Source organism: Camelus dromedarius, chromosome 30 (genome assembly GCF_036321535.1).
Source record: "Camelus dromedarius isolate mCamDro1 chromosome 30, mCamDro1.pat, whole genome shotgun sequence".
Lineage (NCBI taxonomy): Eukaryota > Metazoa > Chordata > Mammalia > Artiodactyla > Camelidae > Camelus > Camelus dromedarius.
The window spans coordinates 14,248,536-14,268,266 of NC_087465.1; the positions used below are offsets into that span (position 1 = coordinate 14,248,536).

Sequence of the window (19,731 nt, forward strand, 5' to 3'; positions counted from 1 at the left end):
CTTTCTAACTCTCAAAGGTTTATTTCCCAGGAGAAAGGTGGAGACCATGAAGCCTGGAGTAAGTACCTGGATCTGCCTATAGGAACAAGTAGCTTTTTGGCAAAGTAGTTCAAACTCTTTCCTTGTTTAACTTGCTATGACTCTTCCCAGACATGCCACGAGAAAACGTTACTAACCTAGCTACTACAAGTGGTTGGGCCAGAAATTGAATACATGAACCAAAGGCAACCAAATATTGTCTTAACACAAAACACAGTAACCAAACCTGAGGACAGGGGTGCTTGGCATGGGTGCACGCCATGAAACTGTTTCAAATGAATGATGACAAAGCAATATAACCAAATCCTTTTGGGAAGGAAGTATAAATGCCAGATAATGAAGAACAGATATATCACTCAAAGTTAGGCTGTATCCTAAACACCGTATTCTGCAAGATATATTACACATCCCTATTCTGGAAACTCTAGACGCAAAAGCCCTCTTCCTATATGTACTTCCAACAAACCCTCAAAGTCAAAGATAATTTTCAAATACCCTTTGTTTTGGCTTTAAAGAGTGATAAAATGAACTCCTTCTAAATATCTTCCAGTCAATTTAAACTCAACACAGTCAAAATTGAATTCCTCATCTTTCCAAAGACCTATCCAGCTGTTCTCATTGTGAACAATATGACTAGCGATCCAGATATGTTATCCTTCACACCCTCTTATCAATCCCCAAGGGCTATCAAATCTACCTTCTAAACGTCCCCTCTTCTCCATCTTCACTCTTCCATATTCCTTGTAATGCATCTTTCTCTCTGGAATTTTAAGCCTATCCAAACTGTTTTCCACATACTGCCAAAGGAATATTCCTAAAACAGATATTCAATTATTTTATCTGTCAGCTAAAAAATCCTTCCAAGGCTCCCAATCACCTTCAGGATAAAACTTAAACCCCATGGCATGCCGCTTGAGGACATCTGGGTCAGAGACCTGCCTGAACCTCAGCCTTTTCATTCCACTCAAATCAAATTGCTTGCAAGTCCACAAATGAACTAAAATCTCTCAGGACTCCCTGCCATCGTTCCCAAAACCTAGATTGCTTTTTCCTACCTTCCTCAGCTGCGGAACACCTCACTGACCTTGAGATTCAGTTCAAATGTCAACCCCTTCTAGGGGGCTTCTTTAATTCCCCGGTCCAAGTGAGGGGCTTGTTCTCCACGTTTCCACAGCCCACGAGGGACACAACTTACCGTTCCAATGGTTTCTTTTCATTGCCTTCCTCTTCTAGGAGACTCAGAGTCTAACCCGACTGTCTTTCATCAAAGTATCTATTCCAACATAACATGTGGCAAAGAGTAGGCATTTGATAAGTCCTTTCATTTGGTGGTATTATCTCTAGCTGGAAAATGAAGCTAAGGGAGGTCCAGGGCCTTGCCCAAGACCACACAGCCAAAAGCATCAGAAGTAGGATTTGAACCCAATGTTCTGACCATAATGGAAATGACTTTCCCTCAGAATCTTTGCCTTTAGGGAACCACTCTATAAAATAATTGTGCTCTGAATAGCATTTTGGATAGGACTAAATCCTGTTTCCCCAGGCTGGGCACAAACTCAAAGCTGGCCAATTAAAGTATCCCCTCACCCCAAATCTGGCCTGAATGACAAATTCTGGAATGAACAGGCTACTCAGAGTCTTTCTTGGGACTTTTCTAAGAACTATTTAAAAACAAACAAACAAACAAAAAATGTGTTCCTCCTTGAGTGCCCTAAGTCTAAGGACTATATAGCATATGAGATATAGCAAACAGAAGTGAGCATGTTCGAAAATAAAGTCAAGCAGAGGAAAAATTAGACAAGAGCTAGAAAGAGAGAAATGGAAAATGAGGAAAAACAACACTGAAGCCCTATATCCAACCATGCCTGAAGGTCTCCCCAAGACATCGCCTATAATATAGCTTGAGTCATGGCCCTCTGAAAACCTGCGTCAGTATACTGGGGGGCTTTCTGGCCATTAGCCAAGCAATAATGCTTCTTTAATCCATGAATACAAAAAAAAAAATACATAAAACTGTAGGAGGCCTAATTTCAGCCATTCAATTCCTTCAGATAGTGGATGTTTTTATAACAAAGGTAAGAGAACAAAAGCATAAAATGTTCTCCAACTTTTACATCTTATACTCCATCAAATAAATTTTTGTATGTATTCAACTTTATAATATATCTGTTAGTAAACAATGCCCCAAATGAGAAAGAAAAAGATGTTTGGACATGTTCATTTTAAAATAACTTGGGTGCAATAAAAGGAGACATAGGTTTGTTGTTTTTTTTTAAGTTACAGGTGTTTTTTTTAATGTTGCATAATCACTTTTATTTTATTTTTAATTTTGGGGGGAGGAGTAATTACGTTTATTTATTTAATTACTTTCAATGGAGGCACTGGGGAACTGAACCCAGGACCTCGTGCATGTTAAGCATGCACTCTACCACTTGAGCTATATCCTCCCTCCGACAGGTATTTTAGAATCCAGGCTGTACCCACAAAGTTTGCTCACGGGTAAACCTCTTTTTCCTCCAGTTATCACAAAACAGGGCAGCGGTGGAAAAGACCTTTTTTATGAGTTCCTCCTCAGGCCTTTGAATGAGTTCAAGTGAAGAAGCCTCATGAGGAAAGAAGAGATTTTAAAAATAGCATCGGTAATATCTAATTATTAATTAATATTATTTTAAGTAGAAAATGAAAGGACCTTTTCAAAAACCCCTCTAAAAGATATCTGTTTCTTGAACTTCTTAACCTTTCATTCCTTGCGTTATTAAGAAGCTACTGATTCATTTGGAGTCTGACAAGGAGAAAAGCGTCTCCTCTGATCTTTGGCTCCAAATCCCCTGTAACACATTCAGGTGCTGTCATCTGCAAATTAAGGTCATATGTGAAATCGTAAGTTTAACAGCCTAATGAGTAATGGTTAGGTTTGCCCTTCTGTGAGCAGAGAGCTTTTAAGTTGAAACATGGCTTGGCAGCTTACCAGTACTTTCCTATTTTCTTTTTACCCTTTTTGTGATCTGCAGAAAATTCTGAAGACGCTCCAAAAATCTGAAGGGAAAGTCCACTTTATCCATGTGGTGGGAACAGCCTAAGGCAAAAACCCTTTAGAGAAGTCACAAAAAAATTCTTGAAGCTCTCATGACAACCACGGAATCAGATCTTGAAACTAGACATTGCCAACAAAGGAATAATGTCAACATTCTTAACGGAAATCTAAAACAGGGGGAAAAAATCAAACCAAACCACATGACTCCTGTCACATCCTCAATACCAACTCCTCCCCCACCCCCGGCCCAGCCTGTTCCAGCCACCCTGGCCTCCAGGTGGAGGCACACAGCACGGGGTGCACGCCTACTTCAGGGCTCTGCACTCTGCTGCTTCTGTCTGAATGTTCTCCCCTTCGCTCACGACACTCACACTGCCTCTTCCCTCTGCTCCTTTAGGTCTTTATCAAATCTGTCACCTTCCTGACTGACTGAGCTCCATGAGGACAGAGATTATTGTCTGATTTTTCATTGCTTTAGCACTAGATTTCTTTCATTTAAAAGTAATAGGTTCATTAGTCAAAAAGGCTCTAGTCCTTCAAATAAAGAACTACAGATACTGAAATACAATAAATGTTTACATATAACATCCTCATGGCTCTACTCATTATAGCACATTAAAAGTAAAACACCTTGCAAGTATAAAGTAGACAAGGTGTTCCTATTCCAGGGGACCAAATCTATCTATCGTGCTTAAGTAGGCAAAGAGTTTTATTCACATGAAGTAATCTCAGACTGATGAGAAATGCAATGGGTGTGTTACAGAGAAAAAGACAAAGTAAAGCAACTGTGAGATAAATGGTGTGTCCCTCCTGCCTCCCATGCGGTGTGGATACCAAGTTAAGAGTCGGGAAGTCTGCTGCCAACAGATGCTCCACAGTGAGAAGCAAGGACGCTGGCGAAGAGAATGGGAATGGAACAACATCCCGCGGAGCAGAGGAGAGCTAAGGGTTTAGGCCAAGACAGCAAGGGGAAGATGGTGAATACTCTCTGGAAGCATTACCTGAGGGGGAAAGATGGACCACAAGTCACCAACTGCAGGTTTCAGCGGGGCAAGCAAGAGAGGTGTCAGCTACCTGGTGGACAAGAGACATCACCACAAAGACCAGAGGAGCCAGAGGGGGCATCCCCTCCCTCCCCATCAGGACAATACAGTAAATCCCCCCCAGACACATGGGGAAGGAAAGTGGGGAGAGGCAGAAGCTTTTCTTAAAGAACCTGAACAATAATATTTAAATGAACCATTTACAATTTGAACACGACTAAACCTTAGGTGATAATTTTTCCACTACCAAGCAAGACATCAAAAAGCATTAGATTGTCTATCGATTAAACAAGTATCTTCTCCTCATATCTGCACTGTAATAATCTGTCAGTAAATATACAAAATGTTTTTAAAAGCATCAGCATCCCAACACTAGAAGAAATGATAACTGTGTGACTGGACAGAGGTATCAGCTAACACTATAATGGCAATCATATTGTAATGTAAATGTATCAAACCATTATATTGTATACGTTAAACTTACACAATGTTATATGTCAATTATGCCTCAAAAAAAAACTAAGTATCAGCAAATATCTGATCACAGATGAGAATTTCTTAAGCATAAAAGCAGTGAGAGCAATGCACACAAAAAATAGACTAGACCATAATTAACATTTAAAACTGCAGTACATTAAAGACAAACACAAAACTAAAAGCTAATTTTTTAAAATCAGGAAAATCAAACAAATAGAATAGACTTAGTGGTAATACCCTCAACACATAAACATTTGAAGACTGATCGAGCAATGCAATAAAAATTAGCAAATTAAGAGAGACGAAAAGGACAAGTAACTAATAAATATCTGAAAAGCTGTTCAACCTCACAAAGTAATCAATAAAACTGAAAGTTTAAAACATATCACTTTTAACCACTTAACTAACTTAAGACAATGTGTTTTAAAGTCAGCATTGTCACAATAATACAAAATATACTATACGAAATCAGTATAAACTTCAATGCAATTGGGTAATACATTATTGTTTTTAACCCAGTAGTCCCCTTATAGTAATCTACCTTAAGGAAATAATCAGTAATGTGAACAAAAACTTGTATATAAAGAGTGTTTACTGCAATATTATTTATAATTGCCAAAAAGGGAAGAAAAACAATCTAGATAATCAAAAACAGGTATATTTTGTTTATATACTTATCAAGTATTCCTTGTTTACACCTGTTTAAATACTTGCAAAGTATACCCCAGCTATATGAAGTATTATATAGCCACCAAAATTATTTTTCAGAGGTTAAATTTTATGAAAAATGATTGCTATATTAAGAGAAAAGGGCAAAATATTGCATATTGGGAATAAACAAATTATGATACATTCACACAAAGAAGTATTATTCAGCAATTAAAAACTGCAAACCCCAGGCTCAAACAACATGGATAAATCTCAAAATCAAAAAACAAAAACAAACAAAAAAAAAAACTAACTACTATATATAAAATAGATAAACAACGAGGTCCTGCTGTATAGCACAGGAAACCATATTCAATACCTTGTAATGGCCTATAATGAAAAAGAATATGAATAGGAATATATATGTATAAATGAATCACTATGCTATATATCAGAAATTAACATAACATTGTAAATCTATACTTCAATTAAAAATAAATAAATAAAAAAGAAAATAAGAAAACAATTATAATACGTGAAAAAAGTCAGACACAAAAGAGTAAATACTGGTTGACTCTGTAGAAGTTCAAGGACAAGCAAAACTAATCTATGGTGACAGAACAGTGGTTACTTCCGAGAAGAGGTGTGTGAAGTACAAGTAAGTGTGAGGAAGCTCTCACATTGATGGAAATGTTCTGGATCTCAATGGGGTGGTGATCACATGAGGATATAAATAAGTAGAAAGTCATCAAACAATTAATATACACACAGATAAATAAAATAATAAAATAAAGGCAGGAGATGTACATTTAAGATTTGTGCATTTTACCATTCATATAGTATACCTCCACAAAGTAATACAGAAATTGCATATAAAGGGTAATTTCAATTTGGTTAAATATATTTATATGCAAAGACTAAAAAGAATGTCAAGTACATTAAAATATTAAAGGTGCTACATCAATTAAAAATAAATAATTAAAAATAAAAATATTAAAAAAAATAAAGGTGTTTAGTTGAGATTGCAGGTTATTTATATTTTTAATTTTCTGCATCTTCCACATTCTCTACAATGAGTTATATGATTCATAAACAATCAAGAAAAAAGACCATAAATTTTTTTTAAATTCTACCATGCTTGCAAAAGAAAATTCTGCTACACTTATAACTAACACAAAATTATTCAATGTGCAGAAAGACTTAGTAAATCCTTCCAAGAATTTCCCTATAAATTATAAGCACTCATGTTTGCAATGTCTTCAGACAAATTAAGAAAAGCACTAATTAAGCTAAGCACCTGCTTAGTGAATAAGCAAGCAAGACAACTGCAAAGCCCGCACCACCCTGTGGAACGACTTTACAACGTGGTCCTGCCTGCAATAAACACAGGGCTCTCAGGACGCAACAAAAACCAGTTCCTGAAAACCAGTTATTCTTTTTTAATTTAAACATTTCTTATATGGTTGATACCTCTAAACTCCATGCAAAAATGCCTCAAGTGAATTTTCTTTACAACGAAAATACCCTTTGAGTTTCAGAAACTTGTATATATGCATAAAATAATAAATAAGAACAAAACCAAAGAAGATATACAAACCTCTGATTGTACATGCCCCGAAAGTTGTAATTAGCTCTATAATTTGGGAAAGGCTTTGGATCTAAGGGCCTGTAGATGGCAGGCTCTCCCCTTTTCATAGCCAGCCCATTCAGTTCCACAGTTGGAGTTATACTACCTGTTTAAAAGAAATATTAAAGGCACACAAGTGAAATATTTCCATAATAAACCATGCAATCTATATTTTACATATAATTACCATGGAAGAAGGTGGAAGTGGGTGGCCCCTTCTGTACGATTTTCTAAGGGGGTGCATAAACAAATTAAACAGGAAAATCATTCCTAATGAAATCACTTTGGGGTTTTTGCAAAATTTTTTGTACATTAATGACCAAAAATTCAACTTTTATAGTCACACCATTTCAAAACAAGGAAAACAGAAGGATCATAGATTGCTTAGTTTGAATATTATAAAGCAGGTGTTGAACTTCAAAGTTACTTACCGCAGAAAGTTTGTAATTATTTAATCAGTAAGAACATCACAGTCTGTGAATATTTTTATTTATAGTTTGGTAATCAAGTGACTAAAATTAGCAACGAATACAGGGTCATCAGTAATTCTTAGACTTAGCTAATGAAAATAAATTTTGAGATTTTTCTATAACCAACCACACGACAAAGTAGTAAAGATAAGCAAAGCTTTTTGTAGATAATCTTTAAAGATAAACACTGAAGCATTTGTGGATGAAGTGATATACCTGAAATTTGTTTTAAAGTAATTCAGAGGCCACAGGGATGAGAAACAAGACTGGCCACCATGTGTGGATAACAGAAGCAACTGATGGTAAGTTCAGGGATGCTCAATACCTTAGTCTTTCTTCTGCAAAAGTTCGAAAAATCCCATAATACATAACACACACAACATAAACTTATTACGTCAAGTTATTTTAAGTACCAAAAAAGGTTATTTAGTAAAACATATATATGTTCTATATAACAAATCACAAAAATGAATCTTAAGCTTTTACAGAAAGTAAAACTTATGTCAAGTGTAAATTCTGTACTATTTCATTTGAATTATGCCTTTTGCACCATACATCATGAACAAAAACGGGTCCACTTATTGCAGCAGAGAAACTGGGGCACAAAGTACAGGCCGGAGCAGGGGAGCCTGACGCAAACACAACGGGCAGCATGGTGACAAGTAATCCATCACGAGTCACAGGCTGCTCATTTTGTGTCTCATTTCAAAAGAAATCATGTGAAACCACTGAAGATTACTATTAAGAACAAGAACTAAACCAAGGTGAAGAGAAAGCAAAAAATAAAGGGCGTGGGAGGAAAGGATTAGGCAGAAAAGGGAGAGATAAGGATAAGAAAAACAGCAAAGAAAAGTTAACAAATATAGTAAGTCCAATTAGTCCAAACCCCCATTTTAATACATACACTCAGGGCAGAGGAAGAGTAAGTCAAGCATTTTCTTTCTTTGTTTCTAACAGTATTTGACAGAGGGATAAGTAAAATGCACAAATCTTAAGCACACAGCTCCATGAATTACTACACGCATAAACACTCATATAACCACCTTTCAGATCAAGATACAAGCACTTCCATTACCCAGGAATACCCAGTCAATACCCTCCTCCCCAAGTTACCCACTCTGACTTGTCAGTACAGATTAGTTCTGCCAGTTCTTCAAGTCTGATTATGTATTCGTTTGTCTAGCTTCTTCCACTCAACATAATGATTTCATTGGATATACCAGTACTTCAGAGTTTATCACCAAATAGTATTCTACTCAGTTTATCTGATCTGCTGTTAATGGGACATTTGGATTGTTTCCAGTTTGAGGCTATTAAGTATAAAGCCACCGTGAACATTTTTTAAATGTCTCTTAGTGGACATACACACTCTTTTCAGTTGGGCATATACCCAGCAGTGGAACTGGCAGGTCACAGAGGAGGTTTATGTTTAACTTTATTAGTAACTACCTAACAGTTTTCCAAAGATTTTTTTTAACACCAAAGAGCCACTGATGCCTTTAAAAGTTTGAACTGTTCTTATTTTATAAAGATTTCAGTTTAATAATTAACATGTTCACCAGTTGTACGATTTATGTCATCATGAATGCTACTCTGCAGCAATCATACAGGCACAAATATCGTAACAATCAAATGGGAAAAGAAGAAAAGAAAAAAAAAGCTTGAAGGACCTCATCCTTTAAGTATGGCAATACACAGGAAACTAACATGTCTGAAAATCACCAGTGAGGTCTGTCACCCACACCAAAATTGCATTTTAAACTAGGTAAAAGTACTGAATTCATATCATTTAAAGAAAGAAATAATCTCATATAAATTCATTTGAAAGTAAGACTATATTTTCTTCACAGAAATGCTAGAAACTAGTGTTTGTGAAGAAGAGTCAGAAAAGAAGCAGAGGGAAGGGGGCTGGGAAAGGGATAAATCGGGAGTTCAAGATTTGCAGATACTAATATATATAAAACAGATAAACAACGAGTTCATACTGCATAGCACAGGGAACTAATTTCAATATCTTGTAATAACTTATGGTGAAAAAATATGAAAACGAATATATGTATGATCATGTATGACTGAAGCATTATGTTGTACAACAGAAAGTGACACAACGTTGTAAACTGACTCTACTTCAATAAAAATACATACACAAAAAAGAGAGAGAGAAGCAGAAAAGCACAAACCACGCTGATAAGGTTTTAATTTCTTTAGAGCAAAGCACTACACCTGTTTCCTATAGAACCAGACTGACATCTCCATGTGCGCACACCTCTCTTGACTTACACAGTGAGGCTCTCACAGAAGACATTTAAAGAATAACTTCAAACTATGAGCTGCCTCCAGGAAACGCTGAGTACCACTGCTTCCAGTGAGTGAGAGTTGGACCCAGGCTGCATAAAGATAATCATTACATAGGAATCCTCATGTATTTTACGGCTATAAAGTTGACACTGTGAACACATAATCAGAATACATTAAAGGAAATTTCTACATTTACCAATGATAAAAATAAAAAGACTAATAAATTAGATATATAAACATACTTAACAACTGTGGATTCCCATCATATGACAGGCAAAAAAAAAAAAAATCCACAACTACTTTTCAAGGAGCAACATATTACTAACACTTAAAGAAACAACTTTGCAGGAAGTTAGAAAAGCCCCTGGAACACAGCAGTCACTCAATAAATGTTTGCTGAAAGGATGAATTGATTAACTAACCAATCAGGGCCCTGGGAGGAACGACAGGAGCCCGGGTAAGGAAAACACACGATGACCTAGGAACATCTTATTGTGCCAGGAAGTCAGAAATGCCCAACAAATGATGAGGAAGCATCTGAAGTTCACAGGACTCAACCTGAAGGGGCCATTCCACTGGCCAAAGCTGAGACAATTTGATCATCAGAATAAATAACGATAGTAATAGATCATAAGCCTGTAGGTAAAATAGGAATCCAAGAGTCTACAGTGATATAAGTAAATAAACACAAAATGAAGGGAATGAGAAAGCTCTCAGGCACAATGCTGATGAATAAATCGAAAACGAATATGGAATTAAAAATCACCCTTTTGGCAACCTTCAGAGTAGTCATTGATTCAGACAAGAATCATCAATGGATGTCAAATCTGGTGAGTGAAAATTTGATAAGAACAGAATGCTTATGTAGTCTCAAAGTATCTCCTCAGAAAACACTTGTTAATTGTACTACGTAATAATAAAATATACATCTTAATTAACTTTACAATAGAGAGGCCTGGCAGACACAGTCTTAACCAAATGACAAAAATCATCACTAACGGGACAAATCAATATCCTGTGTCTCCTGTTATGACACTGAGCCCAGGTCACTTCTGTGATATGTGCTAAAAGTGCATAAATCATGAGGAAACACCAGGTAAACTCAACTGAGGGGCATTCTACAAATGATGTCAAGGTCATAAAGGACGAGAAGGCCTGAGGAGCTGTTCCAGACTGAAGTGGAATGAAGAGAAACAGTAAATCCGTGATCCTGATTAGATGCTGGACCTACAAAGGGTGTTCCTGGGACCATCAGTGAAATGTGAATGGAGTCTGTGGATTACACGGGGATACGGGACCAGCAGTAACTCCCTGACAGACAGTGTCTGTGTACTTAGGAAGTTACACAGGAAGTAACTTAGGAAGTACGCAGGAAGTAACTTAGGAAGTACACAGGAAGTAACTTAGGAAGTACGCACCGATGTGCTCAGGGGCAACGGGATGTCACAGCCACAGCTTATGCTCAAGTGGTTCAGAAACGCTAACCATTTCTGGGTAATGGGCACCTGGGAGTTCTACGTATTCTTTCTATAAAATTTATATAAATCTGAAATCATTTCCCCCAGAAAAGTTAAAGAAAGTAAGAGGTGGGAGAAAGGAAAGTAGTTCTACGACATACTCCTAATTAACCGGAGAACTATCCGTGCTGTACTATATCTAACTCCTCTCTGGGATGTAATTACTATTTAAGGCCCATCTACTTACTGTGAAGTCAGGATTGGATCTCCCCTCCTCTGCAGTGCAGAGAGGAACGTACTGTCTTTTCAATACATAGTGCTAAGTTAACTGAATGTCTACAGATAAAAAGGAAGGAAAAAAATCTGGAACTCTACCTCGCATCGTACATATACCTCAATTCCTGACTATAGATCTAAATTTAAAAGATAAAATAATAAAGCTTCTAAAAATAACATGAGGTTATCTTCACAATTCAGTGGGAGATAAAGATGTCTAAAATATTAGCACACAAAAAAGTACTAACCATTCCAACAATTTCACTTCTAAGTATTTATCTCAAAAAAAACAAAAACACTACTGTGAAAGGATATATGCACCTTCATGCACACAGAAGCAAGCTCAGTGTCCACTGATGGACGAATGGATATAGAAGTTGGTTTTTACGGAAGTATAGTTGATTTACAATGTTAGTTTCAGGTCTACAGCAAAGTCATTCAGTTATACATTTACATACGTGTGTGTATATATATATATATATATATATATATATACACACACACACACATATTATTTTCAGATTCTTTTCCATTATAGCTTATTACAAAAGATTGAATATCCTTGTTGTTTTATCTATTTTATATATAGAAGTGTGTATCTGTTAATCCCAAACTCCTAATTTATCCCTCCCTCCTTTCATCTTTGGTAACATAGTTGTTTTCTTTGTCTGTGAGTCTATTTCTGGTTTGTAAATAAAATCTGTATTTTTTTTTAAGAGTCTGCATGTAAGTGATATCATATGATACTTGTCTTTCTCTATCTGACGTACTTCACTTAGTATGATAATCTTTAGGTCCATCCATGTTGTTGCAAATGACATTATTTCATTCTTTTTATGGGTGAGTAATATTCCATTGTGTATGTGTGTTTGTGTATATATATTTGGTATATACATACCACATCTTCTTTATCCACTCATCTGAACAATGCAGTTTTTTTTAACAGCAAAAATATTTCAACAATAGTGAAGGGAGACACAAATTAAAACCACAATGAAATACTACCATTTTGAAAGCTGAAGATACCCTTTGTTGATAAAGATGTGGAAAGCTCTCATACACTGCTAGTAGGAGGGACCCTTGATAATTGTTTGACATTATGTATTAATACTGAACACATGTATAATCTATGACCCGACAATTCCAATCCTAGATACATCCCCAACAGAAACGTATACATACAACAATGTTCATAGCAGTATTACTTCTAGTAGCCCAAAACTGGAAACAACCCAAACGTCTGCCAACAGTATAATGAATACATAAATTTTGGTGTACCAATGCAAGAGGATATAACGTAACACAGAAATACTACACTGTTGAACACAACATGGGTGAATCTCACAGATATAACACTGAGAAAAAACGAGCTATCACAAAAGAGTAAGCTGCATGATTCCAACAAACAGGCACAAAGAATCTAAGATGACAGAAAGCAGAGCAGTGGTTTCCTTTGGAGTTGTTAACCACCAGAAGGGGCCTAAGGGAGGCTTCTGAGGCACCGGGAAAGCCTGTGATACTGGTAAAGCATTTACAGTGCAAAATTCCACCAAGGCCCTACAACCATCAGTTGTGCACTTGCCAGTACACAATGTTACATTTTTTAAACTTTACTCCCAAAAATCTACACCTTCTTCCAGCTCACTGCAACGTTCAATAATGGACACTCTTATCTCCACTGGTCTTTCAGACTCTCTCCTGTTTCCTTCCTCTGACTCCTTTGCTGGTTGACCTCCTACTAATAATCCTCTGAAGTGGACCTGACCCAGAGCTCACCACACAACTGCTCCTGGTTCACAGTACCTGCTCTGGAAGGCTAGTCCACCGGCATGGCTTCCACCAGTGGATAGGAACCCTGGTCCCTCCGTCCATTCCAAGTGCCCCTCCAGTATCCGGAAGAGTAGAGGGCTATGTTACCCAAGGCATGTGAGTTTCTTTTCTTTCTTCACCCATAAACTATGGCAGTGGTTTCCTGACATTGCTTTTAATATTTTCCACCTTCCGTTCACATGTCAAACTGAACTTGCTAAATTGCTCTTTTAAACACAGCATCCACCTGCTGTAAAAATTAATCCCCCAAATTGTAGATAAAACTTATCAACCAAGTCTGGAGTTCAAATCCATCACAATCTGCTCCCCAACTACATCTCTAGTCTTATCTCTTACTAGCCACTTACCTGATCTAATTTAAAACCACCTACAAAAAATTTTTTTTGCCAAACCTGCTGTCCAGATTCCTATTCCAATGCCCCTTCTCATAGTATTCCCTCAGCCTGGAAAATTCTTTCCTCTCCTCTATACTTGCCTATTCTCTATTCAAGACCTGTATCTTACATCATCTACTGCCATCTGTGTTCATCATTACTTAATCATACGGACAGCCATTATTATTCACTTGGTACTTAATCTTTACCACTGAGTTATGCATTTTATGTAAATGACTGCAAAATCCTCACCAAAAAGGACACTGGTTTATACCTCCGAAGATATATTAAAGCAAATGCTTAATAAGTAGAGGTAGTGGTGAGGTGCTAATGATCAACCAATAATCTGAAGAGGTTTTTAAAAGTTAAAAATGTAGATAGCCTCTCACCAGTTTCAACCTGAATAGGTTTTTTTTCTTTATTATAATAATATTTTGGCTTATTTACACTTACTTAATAAATACTGGAATCAGCTGAACAGATGCAAAAACTAGGAAAGTCATGGAGTTCTGGAAAGAGCAGTCCTTGAAAGAGGAGACTGACTACTTAGGAGCACCTGCCCACATGGGAAAGAAAGAAGTGTCTGACCTTATTACGGGCATAAGCATGTGGACCATCATTAAACAGACTACAGAGTCACTGCTGGCAGGCAAAATGTCTTTTTTCACTCCGTCACAAAAATATCTAAAGCATCATTGGTCAGAAAGGAACCGCGTGCCTTCGTAAGTTAACAGACAAGTAAATGGACAGAGGGCTGGTACTAAACTTACAGAACTTTATTAACTTCATGCTATCAACTCATGCACTGTGTCCGATGCAGGTCTGCTCTTCCCAATAGATAACTGGATACATAATGCTGTTGATACCATACTAGTCTTAACTATTTTTAATTATTAAATTATATATTACCTATTTTTGATTGGATTACTACATTCTGTTGATTCTTATCTTGTAGTTGGCTTTATTCCTTTGAATTGCTCTTAGAAACAATGAACTGTACATATAGTTAAATTTTAAAATGGTTTCATCTCTCAATGAGTTGTTCTTCCTAGAATAAACTTTGTTTACCCCCCAAAAATTATGTATTAATTATTTTTAATTATTAAATTATATATTTAGAAAGAGAAATTAATGATTTTGATCCCATTTCTATCTTTACTTTAGAAAAAAACTTCAGTCCAACTTTCTGTTCTTTGCACCCAAATGACTTTTTGCCAACATCTAATAAGTAAATAATGCACCTTTAGAGTTTCTCCTAAAGCAAATTTCTTAAATAATTACAATTAGCCTCTTCATTCTCAATACCTTCAGTTATTATTCAGCTGTCCTGGTGGTCTGTCCTGTTAATGCCTGTTGACTATGCCACTGGGTAAGGACAGCACATATAGGACGTAACAACACAACAGAAGGAAACGAGTCAGGGCCATACCTGGGTTATTATTCACATTACTTTTGGGTGGTTTCTGAACTGGTTTGGGAAGCGTAGATTCAGTCAAAGCTTTATTAGCAACGGCTTGCTGGGCCTTCTTTATACTGCTCCCTTCGGATTCCCATGTCTGCTCACCAAGACTCAGCTGCACTGAGAACATCTTGGAAAAACATAAAGAAATAAAGAAAACATTGAAATTTTTCAGACATAAAGCGTGCAGTCAGCGAAAAACAGACACACCACAGGATCAAAATTTTTGAGCCAGAGTGAAAGAATTTTAAGAGATTTTGCCAAATTCTGTTCTATCCTATCAAAAGGCTTAATGGCAGCTTTAAAGTGTATATTTTGGGTGGAATATATCAAGAAGAAATGACTTCCCCAAATGGAATCATATTGTTAATGTCATTCAAATAGTCTTCAAAAAAGTAGAGTAATAACAGAGTAAGAGAAACTGTAAGAGAATCCAACAGGTCCTGTCCCTGTAACTTTTATAAAATCTCATTCCTTAAACTTCATACTTAGCACAATATAGTCAATGAGTCAGACAATCCTACTGAATATTCTGTCACCAAGAAACTCTCAATCCTCCACAACCAACCTTTAACCAGTCACCAAATTCGGTCAATTTTAACCTCATAAATACTTCTCCAATCTCTCTTCTCTCTGCCAGTGACACTGCTGCACTGGACACAGTCTTTCATCATCTCAGCTGAGATGTAATAATCTCCCAACTGACTGCTGCTAAAGCTATCTTTCTAAAACTCAAACCCAATTGCATCACTCCCACCAACACTAGGTTAAAAACCTTCTATTGTTCCCCTTGTAGCATGGTGCAAAGGATGGACCTGTCCATCTTCATGTCACTCACCCTTACCCTTATCCTAACATTCCATTCACATCATATTTCCTTATGAGGCCCAAAACCTATTGTTCACCTTTAACATTTAGGATCAAGTTACAGGATATACACACACAATCTGCTGTTTGACTCCACAGACAGCTTCCTATTTTGTAGGAACACAAAGTATGAACCTCAAAATACTAATTAATTATGAGGCAATAAACGTGTATTTTCAGGAAGGCGATCAGATAGAAAATACCAAGTGATTAAAGTTCACGTCATCAATAACCATACAAACAGACATCATGTGCCTCCTGATACGATCCAGTAAGAAGTATGTAGTATTCTTGGCCAAAAATGTTTGCCCTGAATCTAATCACAGGGACTCAGAAATATCTAGACTATCGTGTATTCTGTAAGACAACAGGCCTAAACTCTTCAAAAATGCCAACAAAAGAATGCATAGGGGCTGTCCTAGATTAAAGGATGCTAAAGAGACATGAAAAGACATGACAAAGTATAATGTATGATCCTTGACTGGATTTGTACTGGGAAGAAAAAAATGTATACAAGGGCATTTAGGGAACAATCAGGGAAAATGACTATAGATTATATACTAAATAATATATTCAGTCAAGGTTAAACTTCTTGAGTGATGATAGTATTATGGTTATGTAGAAGAATGTCTTTGGTCTTAAAAGATAGATATACAAATATTTAAGGATGAAATGTCATGATAGTTGAAATTAACTTTCAAATTGTTCAAGGAGAAAGTATATATCTACACAGAAGGAGCAAGAAAAGAAGTAAATGTAGCAAACAAATTAATGATTAGTAAATGTGAAAGACAAGCATATCCATTATACTTCTCTTTCCATTTTTCCTGTAGGTTTCCAATTTTTCAAAATACAGACTTGAAAATATTTATAACCATTTGAAATTCAGAATATAGACCTGTTAAAAGTGAATAATCTTTCTTTTATTCTGATTTAGTATAAAATATATACCTGAAACATATCTTTCAATACATTTACCTGATTTTAAAATGATTTTTCAATGACTAGCTCTTCTGGTTTTCAAATTACAGTATTTAACAAAGAACTCTGCCCTAAAACACATCACCTCTTCTACTCTCCTCCAAATCAGTTCACACTCCAGAATGCTCCATCCATTATTCTTCCATTAATTCAGGTTCAAAACCTCAACCTTCTTTGTTTATCCTCACCTTTCTAAGACTCATTCAGCAACACCTCAAAACTGTTCCTCGTAATTCGGTCACCACCTTAGGCTAAGAGCCCTATGAACTCAGAAGTGCTGCCTCCTGATCTTCCAGATGTCACCGTCCCAAGTCTCATAAGCCAGGCACCTCAGAGTGGCCTTCTTCGTCTGCTCCATTTCCCTCTCCATTCTCCCCTGCATTCAATTATCAAACTATTGATTCAACTTCAAAAATATTTTTCAGATCTGGCCTCCTTTCTTTATATCCTTTGCCAATGTCTTAGTGAAGAATATCAGTGTCTCTCCCCTAAATTACCACAAGACCATCCTAACATCATTCCTTTAACATAAAACTTTCCCATTCAAACCATCCTTCCTACCACCATCAGCATGAACATTCTGTAAAATATAAATGCATCCAAGTCAATCTTCTGCTGTTCTGCAGCCTCTTAAGAATCTCACTACATTGAACCCCTAAAACTAATGCAATATTCTATATCAATTATATTTTAATAAAACTCGAGAGAAAAGGAGTCCTGCTACAATAATAATTCCACGTAGGAATCCTAGAACAGACTGTTCATGAGCTTAAGTCGCAGATCCACCACTTACTATGCGCAATGTTAGGGAAGTTTCTTATTCTTTCCCTCTGTTTTCTTTAGCAAAATTTGAGCAATAAGAGCACACAGAATGGTTGTGAAAATTAAAATAAAATGGTGTACATGCCCCCATTTGAAATGCAGAGATTGTCAAACTGGATAAAAAAGCAAAATCCAACTATATGCTAGCCTGCAAGTAATGTACTTCAACTATAAAGACACATGGTTTAAAAGCAATGGGATAGAAAAAAATATATCATGATAAAATATATCAATGATAAGTCAGAATGGTTATATTAGTATCAGACAAAGTAGATTTCAGAGCAAAGACTACTACAAGTGATAACAAAGGTCATTTCATAACAATAAAAGGGGCAATAAATCAAGAAGATATTAACAATTCTAAACACTTAGGCAACTAGTAACAGAGCTTCAAAATATATGAAGCAAAAACTAATAGAACTGCAAAGAGAAAAAGAGAATCCACAATCAAAGTCAGAGATTCAATAGCTCCTCTCTCAATAATTGATATAACAATTACCAAGCAGACAATGAGGAAGAATACCAGACTTGAACAATACGATCAACCAGCATAATCTGATTGGAATGTTTTTAAAACACTCTACCCGAAAAGAGCAGAAATATATTTGTTCTCAGTTTCTTACATATTTATCAAGATAAACAACTTTCTGGACCATAAAACAAGTCACAACAAATTCAAAGGATTCAAGTGATGCAAAGTATGTTCTCTGACTATAATGGAATTAAAATAGAAACTAGTAACAGAAAGATCTCTGGAAAATCTCCAAATATTTGGAAACTAAAAAGCACATTTCTAAATAACCCAAGAGTAAAAGAAGAAGTCAAAGGGGAAAATAGAAACTATTTTAAACTGAATGAAAATGAAAACACTACACCTCAGAAAATGACATTAAAATAGTACTAAAGAGAAATTTCCAGCACTAAATGCCTATAGTAAAAAAGAAGTAAGGTTTCAAATAAGTTAACTTCAGGTTTAATTTTAAGAAACTAGAAAATAAGCAAAGCAAATCCGAAGTAAACAGGATAAAAAATAATAAAGACAAAAGCAAACATAACAAAATAAAAAATAGAAAAACAATAGAGAAAGAAATCAATAAAACCAAAAGCTGGTTCTTTGTAAAGGTTAATAAAATTTGTAAACCTCTATGCAGACTAATCATGAAAAAAAGAGAATACACAAATTTCACTTTCAAGAATGAGAGCGGTGACATCACTATAGATTCTTGAAGTATTTTAAAAAAACAAGGAAATATTTTTTAACAACTTTATGCCAATAAACTCAACAACTTAAGTTCTTAAAAGCCACAGTTATTAAAGCTCATTCAAGAAGAAACAGGTAACCTGAGTAGACCTATACATGTTAAAGAGAGCTGGTACTATCAGATATCAAGAATTATAAAGATATAGTCATCAAAACAATATAGTATTTGCATAAAGACAGAAAAATAGACCAATAGAACAGAACAGAGTCCATAAATAAACACACATATACGGACAGCTGATTTTTGACAAAGGTGCAAAGACAACGTAGTGGGGAAAAGATGATCTCCTCAATAACTGGACATCTACATGCAAAAAAAATAAACTTGTTCCATATCTTGCATCATATACAAAAATTAATTCAAAGTGGCAATTAGGCTTAAATATAAGACCTAAATGTAAAACTTAAACTATAAAACATTTAGAAGAAAACATAGGAGAAAATCTTATGACTTGATGGGGCAAAAATTTCTTAGATATGATACGTAAAGCAAAATCTTACAGAACAAATGGATAAACTGGAGTTCATCAAAATTAAAAATTACTGCTCTTCAAAAGACACGGTTAAAAAAAGAAAAAAAAAAGTCACAAAGAGGGGAAACTATCTGCCAAGAACATATCTAATCAAGGACTTGATTAGAATATTCAAGAGCGGCCTCACAGAAAATGGGAATAGGAAGCCCCAGTAAAGAACAGTGCCTGTTACTTTATAAATAAAACAGACATTTTACAAAGGATTTTTTTAATCTTACATACTACTAACATGTAG

The 19,731-nt window shown here is 35.9% G+C and overlaps 2 protein-coding genes across 3 annotated transcripts in view; both read right to left on the reverse strand.

Annotated features, from left to right (window-relative positions):
• Window positions 1-19,731, reverse strand: part of STAU2 (staufen double-stranded RNA binding protein 2) — a 233,779-nt gene that overhangs the window by 195,963 nt on the left and 18,085 nt on the right. For both annotated transcript variants that reach the window (XM_064480884.1, XM_064480883.1), the window contains exons 3-4: window positions 15,003-15,162; window positions 6,839-6,974 (exon numbers count right to left, since the gene is read on the reverse strand). In XM_064480884.1, the coding sequence (XP_064336954.1) occupies window positions 6,839-6,974; window positions 15,003-15,162 (296 nt within the window). The remainder of the gene's footprint in view (window positions 1-6,838; window positions 6,975-15,002; window positions 15,163-19,731) is intronic.
• The window catches only part of UBE2W (ubiquitin conjugating enzyme E2 W), a 115,017-nt gene continuing 110,408 nt past the window's right edge, over window positions 15,123-19,731 (reverse strand). Inside the window, exon 7 of the mRNA XM_064480885.1 lies at window positions 15,123-15,162. The gene's annotated coding sequence lies outside the window, so the exon portion shown is untranslated. The remainder of the gene's footprint in view (window positions 15,163-19,731) is intronic.